Raw genomic sequence first — 18,321 nt, forward strand, 5'->3', positions numbered from 1 at the left:
GCTTTTTGTACATGGAAAGAAACCTTTATTGTGAAAATTCTGCATGAGGACTCTCACAGAAGAGGGAAGTGAGAGGCAAAATAGGTCCTATCTTCCTCTTGCAATATTGAGCCACAAATAATCTGCTAAGCACCAAGTGCTATCATGCAAGATGTTTTTCTCCTGGCTTGCCAATCAAATTAATTTCCATTAGTCATCTGAGTCTGAGTACTGAACATGGAATGCATTTTTCCTAAACGAGACATTCTCTTCAGAGCGGAAGCTAGAGCCACAAATTTTATGAGTGCTGAAATGTCCATGGCAGTATTTCAATTTTCCACTCTTCATTGCTGAAATTCCAGTACTGAAGCTCAGATGTATAGTACTGTCAAGCCAGTAGACAAAGATTTTTGCAGAATCTCAGCAGAAATATATATTACAATTTTGTTCTTTAATATATGCTGTATTGTCAGCATGTTGCAGTGACATCCGACATTACAGTGAATCCTGTAATACACACTTCTATTTTTTTTTGTTATTTATTTGTTTGTTTGTTTGTTTGTTTGTTTTTCCCCCTGCAGTTCAGATGGAGAAAATGGAACAGATGAGAAAAGAAGGGCTGGAAAATCACCCACTGTGTCGCTGCAGACCTCTACCAGTGAAATGGAGTATTTTGATGACCGGAAAAAAGTTGATGTTGCTAGGTAATGTCAGAAATATGGTCATTTTTCTTCTAGTAAGGTAGTTAGAATGGCTGCAACCCACTTCAAAAGCTAGACTGAGTAGCTGTATTTTTCAGATATCCTAATAGAGGGTTAGCTTGCACACTGTGCAAGTGTATTGGAATCCAGGTACCTTCCTTGGTTGCTCTGTTACCTACTACAAGTAGTCACAATAGAATTTAGACTCTGAGCTGACTTAGTTCCGCTGTTCTAGGAAAAAATATATTTCACTGTTTGGTGCCATTGCTAGTTACATTCCTTTCATAATCAATTTGACAGGCAGTCAAACTGAGCTGCAGTTTTAGTCCTGGCCTCTTTCCAGAACAGTTTCATGGTGGAATATTGATTGTCCATGGTAAAACTATGACGTAAGTTTTAATTTTGGACTCTGTGTCGCATATTGCATCAGATTCTTGTAATGTCCCAACAAAGACATTCATTCTTCTTTTGCTGGAGAACTGGAATGCATTTTAAGTGCTTCTAAAAGAAGCTAAAATCCCACATGGATGCTTGAACCTTTGCATCCCTTTCACTTTGTCAACTGAACAGTCAGTGCAAAAGTCAGTGGACAGCCTGACACTGTTGTTTTGGTCACAAGGCAAATATTTTTAAAAAATCACTTAATTTCATGAAACATCTTTGAGGAAAAGGTATTTGAAGGAATACGTTATTGCTTTTTTTTTTCCCCAACAGTTGCAGTCTTACCTCTCATATGCTGTAATTTACTACTTTTGGTGAAGGCTAAACATAAGATTTTTGTCAGGCTTACTATTTGTTTTAGTTCAACCTGTACTTTACGTGAGCTCACTAATACATGTATTCACATATTTTAGAGTTTTCTGCTATGAGTGACCTCCTGAGATATACAGCCAGTTTCTCTGCTAAGTCAGTGTCTAAGTCAGATTTCTACACAACCTCTTTCCAGCTGTGTCTCCATAACACAGGGTTTTTCTTCCTTTCACTGATAAGGTGCTGTAATGGAAATTTTCATAGCACCTTTATTTGCCTACTGTATCTCTAGCAAAATGTGTTTTTCAGGTCATTCCATATGAGTCCTGTGATATGGGGTTTTTTTCTGCTATTCAGTTTGCATCTGAGAGCCTCTGAAAAAGAGCTACCTGATTTTTATAGTATGTTAATATACATTTATTCTGTGCCACATAGCTTTCAGAGAGAGTGTTCTCCTCTTTCTTATTTATGAAACAGTTATCCCACTTCTCTGTTTTTCTGAGCAATCCATGCCATTAATTCTGCCTGTGTAAAATAGGCAAAACTGATTTTACCAGCCATCCATAAAGAATTTGATCTGTACTTGGCTTTTGTAGAGTTGTTTGAGGTTTTGTTTGGTTTTCCAGTATAAATGGCTAGAGCTGTACAAGTACAGCTACCTATACACCTGGCACTCAGAATTCCATTTCATTTTCTGTAAGGTTGCTGTTGTCTTGATGATTTCATTACACTACACTACACTACAGAGTTCATAGCCATCCTCTGACTTGTGCACCTATTCTTCTTAGTTGTACTTTTCAAATGAGCTCGCTGCTTGTGTTACAACTTCATGGCTTTCTGTACACTGCCTTTAATCTCACCTACTAAGTTTTATGTAATTTTATCTTCCATTAGTAAGGAATATGCTTGTTTAGTGTTAGTATTTCAAACGTTGCCCAGAAACGAAGGTGAAGCTAAGCAATGTTATAATTCATTAAGCTGTAAAAATGTTTTGAACTTTTTCTATTGCCTTACCAGCTAGTCAGTTATTTAGAATATCCCTTCTAAATTAAAAGGAGACCTTCATCAGACTGCCATAGCCAGAAGATTGACACAGTTTAAGAAAATATATACTCCTCAGTATCTCTGTAAAATTCTTGATGAATTAGATAAGTTACCTAAAGGATTAATATGTTCCATGGAAAAGCACATCCTGTTGGTAACTTACCAAGACCAATGAACTGAAGCTGGGCTTACATCAAATGCTTTAAATCCTCAGGACCAAGAGCAGCACAGATAGTCCAGTCCTGACAATCAAGAGTGACTCCAAGATTGAAAGGAAAAAACGTGCCTCAAATCAGGTAAGGCAGAGACTCTACTTGTTTGTTTACATAGAGTAAAAGTAAACAGGTAACTACCATGACAGGGCTCTTGTTTAGCAGCACTATAGTTCATGGTTATATAAGGACACAGGTTCCTTTTTCATCAGTGTATTAGAGTCTGGGTAAAGCACAATACAGTTAATAGCCACATAGAAAAAAATGGGGATTTCTTGTAAAACAAGTGGGCAGAGTGGGAAGCTGTGTGGAGTACAGGAAGGGGAGCAGGTCACTTGGTTGTCAGACTGTCTAATAAAGCGTGTGTGTTTTTGTTGTGGGGCTTTTTGTTTTTTAGCTGAAGGCAAATGCACACTTTCATAAGCTGTTTCTAGACGTTCCCATTGATGAGCCTCTGAAACAAAGTAAGTATTAATCCCCATGTTGTTGTTGACTGTGGATCCTAGGAAATGTTGTTAATCAACAAATGTGATGTACAAGAGGAACTACCCAAATTTTAAAAACTTTTAACTCCAGTTGCTTAGAGCTACAGGGCCTTGATTCATGTGCAGTAGGCATTGTGTTGTGATCTTGGAAAACTTAAACCTCTACATGTTTGGTATATTTGGAAATTGTAACCCAATGTGCCATTCCTGGAGAGTAGCCTAATACAGTATTTTTTGGTACTGCATCTTCCTTGATAAAAGCAGTACTTGAGACAGCATTGGTCAAGTGATTAGTTTGAGTTTTTGCTGTTTATGATGTTTTAATATTTAAAAACACTAGTAAGAAAATTAATGTTTGAATGTTTAAATATTTTACTATTATCTATAGTACTTATAAGAAGGGAATTCTACACAGATGTATAGCAAATGTTTCTTGAAAGGATTGCAGGGAAGGTGATTCATGAGTGAGAAATCGTTTGCTCAATGTCTGTGAAGTAAAAACAGTATTACTTTACATGTGTTTTATCTCTGTTAGACGTCTAGTTTAGACAATGGCCATAAAGCTGGAAGTTTTATGATAAAACCTTTCATTAAACTCTTCACATTTAAGTAATGTAGTTACCTAGAAGTTAGTAAAAAGTTTTTAGGAAGCTAGGTTTTATTCTGTCAGAAAACATTTTTAACTTTTGGAGGCCAGTTGCACATTACTATTCATTTTATTAATTTCAGTTGCTGTCCTTCAAGTACTTTGAGTCTAAACTTAGGTCCGTGACATCTTCTGATCTTGTCCGTATGAGTTAAGCTTACTGAAAATTTCAAGGTTTGACAATGTTAATCAAAAGGTATAAACCTCAACATATCATAGCTTTGTAAAAAGAACAAAACTGAAGCCAAATTGGCTGGGCTTGGCTTGTGTTGTGATTACATTCAAGATTATAGAATATCTATTTGTTTCAGGCTTTACCTGTGCTCTGCAGAAAGAAATTCTGTACCAAGGAAAGTTATTCATTTCTGAAAACTGGATTTGCTTCCATTCCAAGGTTTTTGGCAAGGATACTAAGGTTAGTAAAACGTTTATGCATAGAATGGTAGTGCTATTCTTAACAATTTGCTCATCACCAGAAGTCCAAATTACTGTGCAAGGATAGAATAGTAATACTTCCGAGTTTTATTGAATACAATCAGTGTTTATAAGTGATGTTTGAAAAACAGTCTAGAACTGAGGACTGTTATTAATAGAGATTGAATCTCGTGTTCAAGGACTTAATGTCTGAAAGAATCAGATGAAATGATGTGAAAGCAGCAGTGAGGGTATTGTCAAATCCATGTAACACAAATGGCAAAAATGTTTGTCTTGGGGTAAGTACTTAGAGGAGGAATGAAGTCCAAAGAGTATTAAGGGCTCCAAGATTATAGCTGGAGCAGTGGAAAGAAGGATCAAACATATTAAGGCAGCTAAAGAGGAAGAACTAAAACTGGCTTCTGACTTGAACAGTGAAGCTCTCTGAAGGAGTCTTCTAGCAGTTCCATTTTGCATAAACAGAGAAGAGAATTAGAAAAACAAGTGTGCAACGTTTTGACTTGTGAACACAGTATGCAGATCAGAAATGAGATATGAACTGTTGGGAAGATCATAAATAAGTCTTTCTTGGTGATCCACCTAAATCTTATTACCCCTGTGGTGAATGATATGCATACAGAAAAAAAAAAGACTCAAAGACTTGGATCTGTTGATTTGGAGGTTTTGGAGTGTGCTTTGTTTACATAAACTGCTTTGGTTTTGACCTCTTCTGGGGAAACAGATCAATTTGTTTCAAGGATTTCTTTGACTTCTTCCTTTCAGGAGCATCCTTGAGCAAAGCTCCTGGTTAGATCCAGTGAATTGAATGCTGAAATCAGTTTAGGGGTTGAGATTATCTCATTTCTCTGCAGTCAACTATTTTGATGGAATACCAGTTGTTGTTAAAGTGCTTTTTATAAAGTGAAATAGGTTTAAAGTATGCTTGAAATTATTGACAGCACATTGTCCATAGCAACCATATGGGTTATCACAGCACTTGGCCCAGGACCATTGTTGATTTCTAGTTAATGGTTTCTGTTAGTCATAGACAGTACATTAATGTGGTTGCTGTATATGTTGGTGAAAGCTGTGTGGCACAAAGGAAAAAACATCTGGTTGAATACTGTCGTTCAATATTAGTAACAGTTATCTTGGCAATTTATTAAAATTTAGGCTGCTGTACTGGCAATCTTCTGTTCACCATGAGCAAATGTAGTTACTGCAGACTGTGGAACAGCTTTCTAATGTCAACTAAGCTAAATGTATGCAAGAATCTGGTAGAAATTTACTGAGTAGAAAAACCTGGAAAAAAAAATGCAGAATGATGATGTAGTACTAGGAAATTACCTTTGTCAACAGGGCTTTAAATTCAGGAACATATACATACACTACGTATGTGCTGAAAAGTGAAAACATTTTACAAGATAGGATAGAATAAACACTAAATGTAATTATAGCAATTCTGCAAATTACTCAGTTCTGGGTCTTATTTTCAGAAAACTTTGCAGGGAAAATTAAGAGTGAAAGTGACAGTCCTTATCATTTATTTACAGCTTTGTTCAGTTTTTAAGAATATCATCAAGAAAAAAGCTGGAAAATCAGGGATACAGGAAAAAATGATGTCGTGGGAGGGAAAGGAGGAAATCAAGCTGGACAGGAAAAGGAACATTATTAGCAGTCAGATACACTGACAGAGTCTCCAAGACGCAAAGCTGCTATTGTTTAAAACTAGTAAAACAATTTTAGCTCACGGATAAAGTGTTTTATTGTGAGAAACAGTGGATCTACATATTCTAGTTAATTTTTGACAAGAATTCTACCTGCAAAATTTTTTTTAATGAAAGCGATCATGCAAGGAACAGCTACACAATTCAGGAATTTTGAGTATGCAATAAAGACACTATGTATATTCAGAACGAAAAAATTGCTTTTGTAGGATAGAATAGGCATTGAAAGACTTTCTTTCCAGGTAGCTCTAATTTGGATATATATGTTGACCTGGAGTTTTCCTTGGATTTAGACATTGTTTAACCCTTTTAAATTACTGTCCATGTTGCCTGCAGGTAAACCTTTTATTCTGAAATAATTATTGTTCCAGATAAAGTAGTTGTAATCAAATAGTGATTCCACACTTTCAATCCAATGCTGTGGGAACAGTGCAATATTCAAGTGCTGAATGGACACATTAGTTTTGATTACAGTTATGTTATCCATCAAAACTACACAAAGTAGAATGCCATTAACATCTCTGATTTAAAGTTCTTTAAGCCGAATTGTGAACTGAGCCAACTAGAAAAATGGTAAGCTGCTTTCATGCAGCTTGTAGTAGAACTTCTGTTTGAATAGTATTTGGCCGTCTTGCAACCAAACTGTTATACACAAAGATTTATTTTTTTTTACCTGGTACAATTTTTCAGTTCATGATTTCATGTTACTGTTCTGAACAAAAGTTAACAAGAAACTGCACAGAGTAGCTTCATTCTCCTCCAATGGCATGTTTTAATTCAGTGCTGTGATTGCTAACTGAACAATTTATGGACACTTTCAAGTTTGCTTACAAATTTCTCAGGTAGTTCCGAGAGCCTGTGCCAAAGGTATTTTTAATAGGATCTGTTTCTTAATCATTGATGTTATTATCCATGAATATCATATCATATATCATATCATATCCATGTCTAGGATTATTTTATTTGCCTAACTCACTAAACCTCTAGTTTTTTCAACTCACTGTTTCCAACCAGGTTTTTTAACCTTTGTAAATTGGGATTTGTGGGAAGAGCCATGCAGAATATCTTAAGTGAAATACTGAAACTTAGCAGACATTAAGCTAATGGAAATTAACACAAGCATAACACAAGCAGGAAGAAAAATTGATAACTTTTCAATGTTAATGTAGACTGCCTCCTTGGCACACAAAGGAATCAGTTGAAGTCAGGAGGTGTGTCAGTATTGGGTCTTTCAACCTTGCTGAAGGACAGGCTGTGTACTCTCCTGCTTGTTGTAGATCTAGAAGTGGTGAGAAGACTTTAATGTTCATTGTTCAACAAGCTTGTCTTGTCTGATAAGTTCTGAAATATTTGGTTTCTAAACAAAGAAGGATAACTTTAGGATTGGTTCATTTCGCTGATCAGCAGTACGCTAAGCCTGTAGTCTTGTGAGAGCCAGAAGTCTTGTCAGGAAAGGAAGACACAAACTAAAGCCCAGATTAACATTTTTTAAAGGGCAGAAGTAAAAGCAGTTAGTTATGGTTTCCGATTATTACATTTCTTATTTCATATGAAATAAAAGTAACCAGAAATGCAGTGGAGACATCTTTAAATAGTGAGTGTTGAAAGTCAGGCTTATCCCAGTGGCTGGGCTGGCACCTTGGGACAGAGCATGATGCAGATTTGCATGCAAGTATTGGGATTCAAGCGCTACGTTGATCTTGTTTCAGATTAGTATACCTGTGCTGTCAGTGACACTTCTGAAGAAAACCAAAACTGCCCTTCTTGTGCCAAATGCTCTGATCATAGCAACAATGACAGATAGGGTAAGTACTGGTAGAGCACAATGGTGTTTCAGTGAGAAAATAAAAAAAATAATCTCTTTTTGCCACCTGCTCTCTGTAATCTTTTATTCCCTGTTTTTGAAGAATTTATAGCACCAGAGGAACTGAAAAAGCTGAGTCAGGAGGTGCATACACAGTCGCCTGCTTTCTTGGCAGCTCTGTCAGTGTGCTTTCATTTACTTTTATCTTACCAAACCAGTAATACCTGAGACACACAAGAATCTGTTGCTTACAGTGATATCCAGGAATTGTAATGGCATCAATCAGTAGGAAATGTGATTATCCTATGAGCAGCTTCAGAAACAACACATTTTCATTGCACAAATATTTTGTGGGTGCAGGAGACTGTACATAAAAGCAAGTTTGGGGTTTTGTTTGTTTGGAGTTTTTTTAAAGCGTAGGTAAAACATAGCATGGAAAGTGTTTTTAAAAGAATGAGCAGGTCTGGATTATGCTCTTGTTCCTGCAGCAGAACATGGTAACTTTTATCTGCCTTTTCTGTGGATGTGTGATAAACCTCAAATTGTAGGCTTAGAAGGACCGCAGGATTTTCCTGCCATACTGAAGTTCTTGAAAATTGTTTCTTGATCAGCAAAATCACCTGTCAAGTTTTATTTAGATAAAAGGAAGACTGTATGTCTTTTGCAAATAGTCATGGAACTTATGTTTTGCAGTACATGTTTGTCTCACTGCTCTCCAGAGATACGACCTACAAGCTATTAAAATCTATCTGTAGACATCTTGACGTAAGTACTAGTGGCAGTGAAGATGGTATGTAGCATTGTGTTCATTATTACTGCTATTCTGCTGTGAAATACTAGATACTTTCTGCTTGTGTTCCTTGTTAACACTGCTGCTTTTTTTCAGGATACAAGCATGGGCAACAGTCCAAATCCCTCTTCTGCAGAAAACAGCTTCAGGGCTGATCGCCCTAGAACTCTGCCCCTGGTAAATGGCTTAGAAGTTTGTTCTTTTGTTGTGTGGCATCTTTCATTGCAAGTACTATTTATAATGCCTGAAGAAAGGAAACTGAAGGAAATCATGGCATCTGTTTCTGAAATTTCCATGAGTCTTTGATGCTAGGAAACAAGTTGGAATAATTAGCATAATTATCTGGTGACGTGCAGTTTATATACATGTGTGCGCTTTGGATTTATTCACGATCTGTATGTTATTCATGTCACTGTCTAGCAGTCAGATTTCACTGTACTGATGCAAAGTCTGCCATGAACAGTTTTTGAAGTGTTTCTAGTAGCAAGTCTTCCTCTGTAAAACTGTTCACTCAACTTTAAGAGCTGTGAAGCCACATGTGATGACCTGAGCCTAAAGTGAGTCCAGGAGCTTGTCCTGGACTTACAACTTGTGCAAACTTAGCAATCTTTCTTATAGACAACACAGGAGATAAAGCTTGAATTCTGGTGATGTTATGGAGCTTATTTTTTAATTTGATCTTGACATCTTGCTCTCAAAGATTATTCTTGGTTGAACAGTTCTAAAGCTTTGGTCTTTGGTTCAGATTCTAGAGGAAATTAGATTGTTTAGATTTAGAATAGGGCTGAGCCTTTTTGTGATTATTTCTCCCCATCAGGATTTCACTGAAGATTATTCTGATCTGGATGGAATAGTGCAACAGCGAAGACAAGAGATGGAAGAGTCCAGCAGCACAGGCTCACAGACACCAGAGCTGGAATGCTTTCAAGGTGAGTGGGAGCATGGAGCCCCAAGAGAAAGAGAACGGACTAGCTCTCAGTTTTGCTTCTGTATCCCCTTCTGATGTGGAATCTAGATTCTCCACAGTCCTAGAGAATTATGTGGGGTTTTGAGGTCTTCCTCAAGGCGACAGCACTTACATTTCTGTTTCTATAGTCCTCTGCAGTCCAGACTCAGACAATGACTTGGTCATCAGCAGATCTAAATTGTCACTACTGGTTCCAGTTGCTTAGTAGATGCCAGCAGAGATAGAATGTAGGAGCTGTTCATGCTTTAAAACACAAAAGAAAAATAAACAATCATAACCCATTCTAAAGTAGTCCAAGTCACAGTGTAACTTCTGATCTATACAAATAACATTTTGTACCACGGTGGCTTTTGGTCATCAAGGTTATTTTTGATGTGTTTTTGTGGGGATTTTTAAACACTCATTTTATTCTTTGCAGCTATTAAGATGCTCGAAGATACTATCCAAAGTTCTTCTTTCTTTACCACAGTCTTTGTAATCTATTTTCTCAAGTTCTTCACCTAACTAGCAGCCATTCTGATCAAAACTCACTTCATAACTCGTACTTCATAACCTCATGTGTACAGCAATACTTGTTTTGTGTAGCTCATGCTGAATGTTGTTATGAAAATAAAAATTATTCTCTTGTACAATTAATATATGTTAAGATATTAATATGTTGTTATGCTGTTAGTACTCTGGGTTCCATCTTGACCATAATTTATATAAGAAACTGTTTAAAGATACTGTCAATTTTTATAGTAGTTTTCTATCATGCTATTTTTTATTAACTCTCCCTTTTGCTCTGTGTCTTTTGTTCAGCAGGATGATTTGGAGTTACTTGCTTTCAGTGGTATTTAGTATTTATTGTGCATCTGTCTTTAATTGTGTGGTGCTTTTCATTAAATTGTGGCGTCATCACATGCCACAGAAGTGCTTCTCAATAATGTTTTTACTTGCTGTCTTACTTCCTGATAGCTAGTAACTTCTTCAAACCATTCCATTTTCTCTTTCCGTAAATGAAAACCAATACCCAGCCAAAGAACCACCCTAGGAAAAGGAGGTGAAAGCAGGGGTGAAAGGTAGTACGTCTGTCACTCATGGTTGTTTCTTGTACATCATTAGAGCAAATCCAGAGCAAGCAAGGATAGCATAAAACTGAGTGTGATTAGATTTTTGTGTCCCATTTCTTTCAAGATAACATTGGCATTTTTAAAGACAGTCAGGAACGAGAGTTGTAATGTCCTTTTTAAAGTAACAGTCCGCTATCCCCATTTGATGTTGCTATTAAAGTAATTTAGAATCATTACTCTAGCAAATTCAGGCCTTTTGAGAGATTACTTTTATGACTATAATCTTCTGCCTGGAAATTCAGTAGTAGCTTTTCAACATTTTCATGGGTTGCCATCTTTTAAAAGATCTGGAATATAAATGCAACCTTCTTACAATCCAAGTGCTTCTTTTTATTTGTATTGATGTGGAATTAGTATGTAAGCTATTTCAAGGATACTAAACCAGCTGCCTTCTTTTTACCCAAAAGTACAGAAATGTACCTTTAAAAACTCTCCTCTTTCTCTTTTTCTTGACCAACATAAGCTATCAATGATTTTCTTTGACTTAATATTTCACCTCTATTAAAAATCCTTCTTTTGACAGATTATCACATAGTTGAAACAGAGACTCACTTAAAAGTTTCCAAGCCTGAGGCCAAGTCTGTTCGTTCAGATGCACATAGTAAACGTGGGCCTGATGGAAAAGCCCGAAACAGTCCTCGAAATGGTAAGAAGTCAAGGACAGATCTTCAGCTGGAATAAATTGAGATAACTTTGCATAATTAGGTCTGTTCACATAATATGGAAGATGTCTTTCTTGTTTCTCCATTTGCATTCTCCTAAACACTGTTTATATTCTGTGGTCTGCTCTGCTCAAAGTAAGGCTTGCTTCTTTCCCTTGCAGGCCACTCTGAAGCCTTCAGGTTCCTCCACAAACTGAAGTCCCAGAAGCTCTTATCTCTGAACCATGTACTTGTATTTTATGCAATTCTGTAAGTTAGTAATAACAAGATGGTCAAAAACTACAGCTTTCTTATAAGCATGATTGATACAATCTAAGCTTAACTTGGAAAAAGGAAATTATTGGAAATTGTGGCCTTTACACTTTCCAGAAATGTGTGTATACATACACACACACACACATATATATATGCATACACACACACACACACACACACACATATATATATATATATATATATATATATACATAGATCTATATAAGCCTGTTGGGATAGGCTTATATTTTACTGGCCATTTACTTTTAAAAGCAAAGGGACTTTAGATTCAGAAAATGTTAAAAGTGTTCAAGTACTTGCAGAGGTTACTTTTGCGTGTCACTTAGCAAACATACTCAGGTTTGAGATTTTCATAACTGTCTGAAATACCATTGATGGTATTCCTGAAATGTTTCTAAGAACAATACCTTTATTTTTGGACATGTACAAGTAACAATTTAAATGGCTTTTAAAAATAATTTTGTCAGGTAGTGCTAAAGTTTCCTTAACTGATATCCTTTATTTTTCTCTCTTGCAGCGTTTGTGTTTTAATACTTTCTACCTTCTACATGAGATATAAAATTAGCATCCTGGAAGAACGCCTTATGTCCATGACAGCTTTTGATTCACATATTAAGGAGTAAGATAAGCTCTGGAAAAATATTGGGGATTTAAAATCTTTTCCCAGAGTAAAGGTTCAATGAAAAAGGTGTAACTTCTGTCTTCGGTCTTAGTGTAATTTGATTAGAATGTTAGAAACATACTTTATACTCTTTGAGCTAGTACATCTGTCTTGCTTGTATAAAGCTTTATGTTGTCTGTATACCGTTTAGAAACTTCTGTCCTGTCTTTCTGAAATAAAAAATCCCACACCACAGCACTAAACCAAAACAAATCCAAACACACCAAGGGGCAGGCATCTGTGTGTTTGAAGAGGAAATAGGGAAGAGGGCCATGGTTACATAAATAATTTCTTTCTGTAGCTAGAGTCATGGATGTCATCTGCCTCTGCAGTTAAACAAGTTAGTCTTTTTGTTTCTTTGGATTTTTTTTTGTCTCCATGTTGCATAGATAGAAAGTACACAAGCATTAAATGGAGAGGCAGTGCAGAGGTGTGTGTATTCTCCACAGTAGTTTACCTCTGTAAGTTGTATTGGCTCCCTGCTCTTGTCTTAGGACAGAAGGAGGTTAAATTGGATACTGCTGAGAATACTAATCAGTTTATTGAGCATTAGATTCTGCATTAACTCTTCTCCCCTTTTTATAACAGATTTTTCCCTGAGCTGCTCTGAAAAATATGGCTTCAAAAGTCATTTGTAAACTCAGTGCAAAAACTTGCAGCCACATGCAACATGAGTGGAAATGCTGACAGCTGGAGAAGCACCACATGAAAAAGAGGGGAAAAATAAAATTCAAGACAGAGCTGACTCAGGCATGGTGAAACTGTTTGCAAAGTGGTTCAAATTTAGCAAGCTCTTACATAAGTGTGCTTTTAAATTCAGCTTTCTTTGATTACCCATCCAGGACAAAACAGGTCACTCTGACATTGCACTTGTGGCCATATCAAGCAATGACTATACTGTTTATGACCCAACTGGTCTCAGCTGTCATCTGTGGAAAGCAGTAGGACTTGTAGGCATGTGTCAGAAGACAGAGCCAGGTTCTTCATAAAAAAGGGATAGGAAGGAAATGGTGCTCTATCTCTGCAGCTTTGCAGTTATATTTTATCATTTTATAATGAAAGAGTTGGGGTAAACCTGCTTCACATAGTAGGCAATGTCAAAAGCCTTTTTCTCACGTCTGGCTTATTTTTATTACCAGGATGCTGTGTCCCTCTTCAGAAACACTAACACAAGAAAGTCCCCTTTCTGTTGCTCTGATCCCAAACAGTACAAGATACAGGAAGGAAGATCTGATGTGCACTTCTGCAGTGTCAAGGGCTTGGGCTTTCCGATTTCCTCCAAGTCACAGGATGTGGAACCTACGGAACTTTTCAGTGGAAATAGCTGTAAAGTGTTCCCTCCAAAACTCTGGAGAATGAGATCATGTAAAATATGTAGTCAAGAAATGACTTAGCACATTTTTTTCTATGAACAAGTACAGTTTACAATTTTGCCACTCTGTTGCCAGCTGCATGTGTGTCCAGTTCTGTTTTCCTCTTTTTTTGAGTCAGTCACACTTACTATTTCATTCTATTTGACAGACATCAAGTGCACCAAGATTTAGGATCTCACCTGCAAATTAATGCTGATGCCTTTTGTGATGAGTTAACTGCTAATCTTAGAAAATTGGAAAAGGTAACATCATATGGTATAATGGAAGTGCTGATAGACCAATGAGGTTTTGCTGATTTTTGGTTCTTGCTGTGTTTCTATGATCTTTTATGTTGAAAAGTGTTGAGTTACCCCCAGATTCACTACCAAAAGGTGGCATGTTTTCCTAGACAAAGGACTAGTTTTTGGATTGTAAACTAACCCTAGTATAAACATTGGTATGTGTAAAAGCTTTGCCTTGGGCTGAGACTTATAACCAGGAGAAGTGTCCCTGAGGAAGACACTTTAGGGATAATTATTGCATTATATAGTGATCTCAACATTTTTTTTTTTCCTTTTTTTTTAATCCATCAGGGCTAAAGGTTTTGAACTTAACCTTTATTGGTATTTGATGAATTTTTCTGTTTGGGGCTTTTGTTGGAGTTTTTGATTAAGAAACTGGTGCTTGCTTACGTATGTAGTCAGCTTCTTCACCTCAAGTGGCTGGAATCTGCTTGTTTCACTTCAGTAACATAAATGCTGCTGCACCAGTTGTGCAATTCCCTCTACCTCACCCTTGATTTTTACCATTCTCTAATTGGAAAGCGAAATGTATTTGATTACTTAATTTGGTGACTTAAATTGGAAACCTGTGTGGAATGAGTGGGTGTGTGTTACTTCCTTATTGGGTGTTTTTCCCCTTTCTAAAACACTTTACCAGAGGCTCCTCCGCTGTCATGGCTGGGGCTTGGCTGTGCCCTGCCGTGGTTCCACTGGATGCTGCTGGAATGGCTGTGTCCAGCACAGGGCAGCCCCTGGTCCTGGCCCACAGCTGCTGCCCCTGCAGACCTTGCTCCACCTGCCCCCTAACCTTGACAAATGCACCCGTACAGGTGGGTGAAGTGCTGTGTGTTGGGTACACATACACAGGCCAAGCGTGACAAAAGCACTAGTGGAACAAAAACAAAAGTTATTAGAATTCCTGTGTGCTTAAGTCACATGGGATATTTTTGCCTCTGTTTCTAAAAGTGAGTCTGTCTCTCTCTTTCAACACGTTTTTTTTCCCCAAACCGAATGTCTCAAATGGCCTAAAGCTAAGACTGTATAATATCACTGTTTACATGTGTGACATGGGTTTTAGAAATACTGCCAAAAAGGGGTTTCTTCCCCCACACCTTCACCCTCTTGGCTGTGGAAATCTAGAATAATGCTGGTTTAACCCTTCTGTATTTTCTGGATAATAACAGTGTGAATATAAGGGGAAGATGCTTACCAGATGGTTACCAGATAAAAGCTTCATCCAAATTGGGTCATTTTAGAGGTTACTGTTTTCTGTCTCTCTGGGATAGGCTGGCAAGATGGTTCACCTTCCCTTCCCTCATTTCAGTGGGAAGCCAGCCAGCCAGCCCTTTGCAGCAAGGCTAGGCACTGTCCCACTCCCTTATATAGCATCTGCTTGGAGACAGTAATAGGCAGCTAGATGGTTAGATCATTCAGCTGTTCACAGAGGAGTGACCTTCTGTCCTGAATTAGAGTCTTAAGTGTTGTGCTTTCTTTGTTTAGTGTCTACAGGATTGAAGCCTTAAAGACTTACCTTTATCTGCCATATATTCAAGGCCATGAAGTGCTCTGCATACAAGCTAAATCAGAATTGCCTGCAGCTGCATATTGCCACATCCTGCTCTAATCTAGATGAGCAGTGGTTAGAAATCGAATAGCTTTTTGTTCTCTGAGCAAAGTTACTATAGTTGCTTAACAGTTTCATGTGCCTTAGTGAAAAGTGCTGGTAACTGGCTGCAAAAGCAAAGGTAGTATTCTGGTGGTGTTCCAGTATAACTTGACATGTCTCCCCTGTGGTCCCCTGTGACCACAGCACTGTAAACTGGAGCACTGAGATCATCTAGATTAAAAACTAAAAATTACTCTGCAGTTAAAAAATGGTTAATGCACGAGTATGTTGCAATGACTTTTTAAGTGTGACCTTGTGATTTTTACAAGTTCTTCAAACTTGGAGCCAAGGAACTACCATTGTTTAGCAAAATTCTGCTATTTTGACTTATAATTGTATTTAGCAGCTTGTTAAAATGCACCATGTCTATCAAAGGATAAAGCATTAAATTGTGGGAGGGCAAATGAGGCCTAATATTATTCATTAACTTACACTAACTTACCAAGCCGAAAGGAAATTCCTGTTTACGTGTTAAGCAACTCGTATCAAATTAGGTGCTTCTTCCTGTCTCCCTGTCCTCAAAATACCCTTCTTGAGAAAGAGGTGCATCTGGGATAGAAATCATGAGGTAGGATTAAAAAGTGGTATCCTTGATCAGGAAGTACAATGGCTCCTCAAATTAAAGCCTGAAAGTAGCTGTGATTGAATCTGTAACCAGTGCCAGCAAGTTACTAAGATACTGAGCTATTGAGAACATATGTGTCTGGGGATGTGACCTCCTCTCTGCTTTTAAGAACAAGGAGATGAAAAGTGGATAAATAGGCTGTGTAAAAGTAGGTCTGCTCAAATTATTCTAAAGGATGCAACTGGCTGACATTACTTTCATTGCAACTAAAGGAAGATAGCCTACAATTATTTCACTAAATCTGGTAAATGGGACATCTCTGCTAATGGTTAAAAAACTATATTTTGCTGTGCACACATCATGGCTGAAGCTGTTACAAAACTATTTGAATTATCTATTTAGTCATAGAGCTGTGACTAGGAAGTTTGAGGCTTTTACTGGTTTTTGATCAAGGTGAAAATCATTCCGTTTCTTGTCCCATTGCTTCTAGCTCTGATTTTTATTTCTGTCTTATTTTCTTATGACTAATGGAGAAGACAAGCTCTAGGAGAAAATTTCAGGAGATATTCATCATATGAAACTTAGATGTCCTGCTAGTTGATTGTCTCAGTGCTCCATTTGACGCACTTATATTACACTTATTATAAGCGAAGCATTTAACTGGAATACCATTGGTATGAAGAGGTGTGACAGAACTAACATGCATACAGAGAATATTGAAGAGTGTATCTTGTTTTTATTTTTTATTTAAAATTCAGTGTAACACTTCTTGCCTCCCAACTCTTTCCCTCTCTTTTTCTAAGATACAGAACAACTTACAAAAGCTACTTGAAGATGGTGAATGAAACATCAATGTTCTTGGACTGCTTCAGACCTCGTTCTTCTGTCTTGACAAACTGCTCCAAAGGAGCTCTGCTGGCCAGAGTTCAAGCTTCTTTATTTTCAGTCCAAGCCAAGCTTGATCTACTGTAAGGCTCATGTCATCATGCAAAAAAGTCAGTTGATTCTTCAGCATGCATCTATATATTTTGAAAACATAGATGTAGATCAAACCGTATGTCTATGTTCTAAAAATGAGGGGATTTTTCTTTATTGCGTGTGAATTAATGGATTTTATAGCTTGCTTGATTTTAGAGTTGCTTACACCAGTGCAAACCTGGTGCATATTCTTTTACCTCAACATTTACTTTATGCTTATTGTCATACAAATACAAATGTGAAGATGTCAGTCATCATTCATGTACTGAAGTTTTGTGTGAATGAGCACATATCTGTTTTAGCTATAATTATGGATTGGTGCTGTGCTCTTCATTTTTACTTACTTCTCTGCACCCTGACATCCCAAAGATCAGAAAACAGACACCTTTGTGTTTGGGGATGCAAAGTCGTGAATGTTTGAGGTCTGCTCAGTTCTCCAGTGCTGTAAAAAGGCTCAATTCCACTTTCTGTGACACTGTATCACCACTAAGGGTAAGGTCTGTTTCTACTGGCATTCAGGTTCCATTGAAGTCAAGCCTGTAATCTGTATGGACTTGCCAATTTACAGTCAAGTTGCTTATGAATAGCAATATGGATGTGACACACCTGCACAACTTAGAAAAATTGCTTGTTTTCTGTCCACTCATATGGTCTCTGTCCTTTAAGTTAATCAGTATGAAGATCCTCAGTCAACTTTCCTTGGAGTTGCATGGGGTTTTGGTTGGCTGAGCAAGTGCAATTTGGAGTCCAGTAAATGGAAATCTAGTCTTGGTATGTGACTCCAGGGACTGGATATTTCCACATAATGAGAACTGGCAAATTAATGGTGCAGCAATACAAACAATCAGTAGAATGAATGAAAAAGTGGACACCTGCTTTATTATATCACATACTGTTTTTTTCCTGGAGTGCCTAAGATGGGGATTTTTAGCTTTCTGATTCACCAAGCAGGCTCATTAGTTTTTAAAAAGCAATATTTAGGATAATAACTACTATCTGTGAAGTAACAGTATTGTTTATAATATGCTATGCATTTTATAACCATTTCTGTGAAATGTACCTACTTTGTTTAAATAAACTTTTTTAAAACAAGTGACTCAATACAATAATTTGGATGAACCCAAGTCCATCCATCAGTTTTGATGAAATGTGATATTCATGAGGCTTATAAATCAAAGTGCAAAGTTTGTGCAAAACCCAGCACCCTAACACAAGGGGTTAGGATCTGCATCCTGCAGTCCTTCCATCA

The 18,321-nt window shown here is 37.3% G+C and overlaps 1 protein-coding gene across 10 annotated transcripts in view; it reads left to right on the forward strand.

Annotated features, from left to right (window-relative positions):
* GRAMD2B (GRAM domain containing 2B) overlaps positions 1 to 18,164 on the forward strand; it is a 41,274-nt gene extending 23,110 nt beyond the window's left edge. For 3 of the 10 annotated variants that reach the window (XM_058865340.1, XM_058865343.1, XM_058865347.1), the window contains exons 2-15: positions 561 to 683; positions 2,689 to 2,770; positions 3,084 to 3,150; positions 4,129 to 4,232; positions 7,668 to 7,763; positions 8,456 to 8,527; positions 8,649 to 8,729; positions 9,370 to 9,481; positions 11,155 to 11,277; positions 11,455 to 11,542; positions 12,087 to 12,188; positions 13,752 to 13,845; positions 14,522 to 14,693; positions 16,898 to 17,063. In XM_058865340.1, coding sequence (XP_058721323.1) covers positions 561 to 683; positions 2,689 to 2,770; positions 3,084 to 3,150; positions 4,129 to 4,232; positions 7,668 to 7,763; positions 8,456 to 8,527; positions 8,649 to 8,729; positions 9,370 to 9,481; positions 11,155 to 11,277; positions 11,455 to 11,542; positions 12,087 to 12,188; positions 13,752 to 13,845; positions 14,522 to 14,693; positions 16,898 to 16,926 — 1,345 coding nt within the window. In that variant the 3' untranslated portion in view covers positions 16,927 to 17,063. Of the gene's footprint in view, positions 1 to 560; positions 684 to 2,688; positions 2,771 to 3,083; positions 3,151 to 4,128; positions 4,233 to 7,667; positions 7,764 to 8,455; positions 8,528 to 8,648; positions 8,730 to 9,369; positions 9,482 to 11,154; positions 11,278 to 11,454; positions 11,543 to 12,086; positions 12,189 to 12,818; positions 13,846 to 14,521; positions 14,694 to 16,897 lie in introns of those variants that run through there. The other 7 variants (XM_058865342.1, XR_009280763.1, XR_009280762.1 and 4 more) reach the window with 7 other exon arrangements.
* Positions 18,165 to 18,321: the final 157 nt, after the last annotated feature.

This window comes from Poecile atricapillus, chromosome Z, assembly GCF_030490865.1.
Source record: "Poecile atricapillus isolate bPoeAtr1 chromosome Z, bPoeAtr1.hap1, whole genome shotgun sequence".
In the NCBI taxonomy this organism is placed as follows: domain Eukaryota; kingdom Metazoa; phylum Chordata; class Aves; order Passeriformes; family Paridae; genus Poecile; species Poecile atricapillus.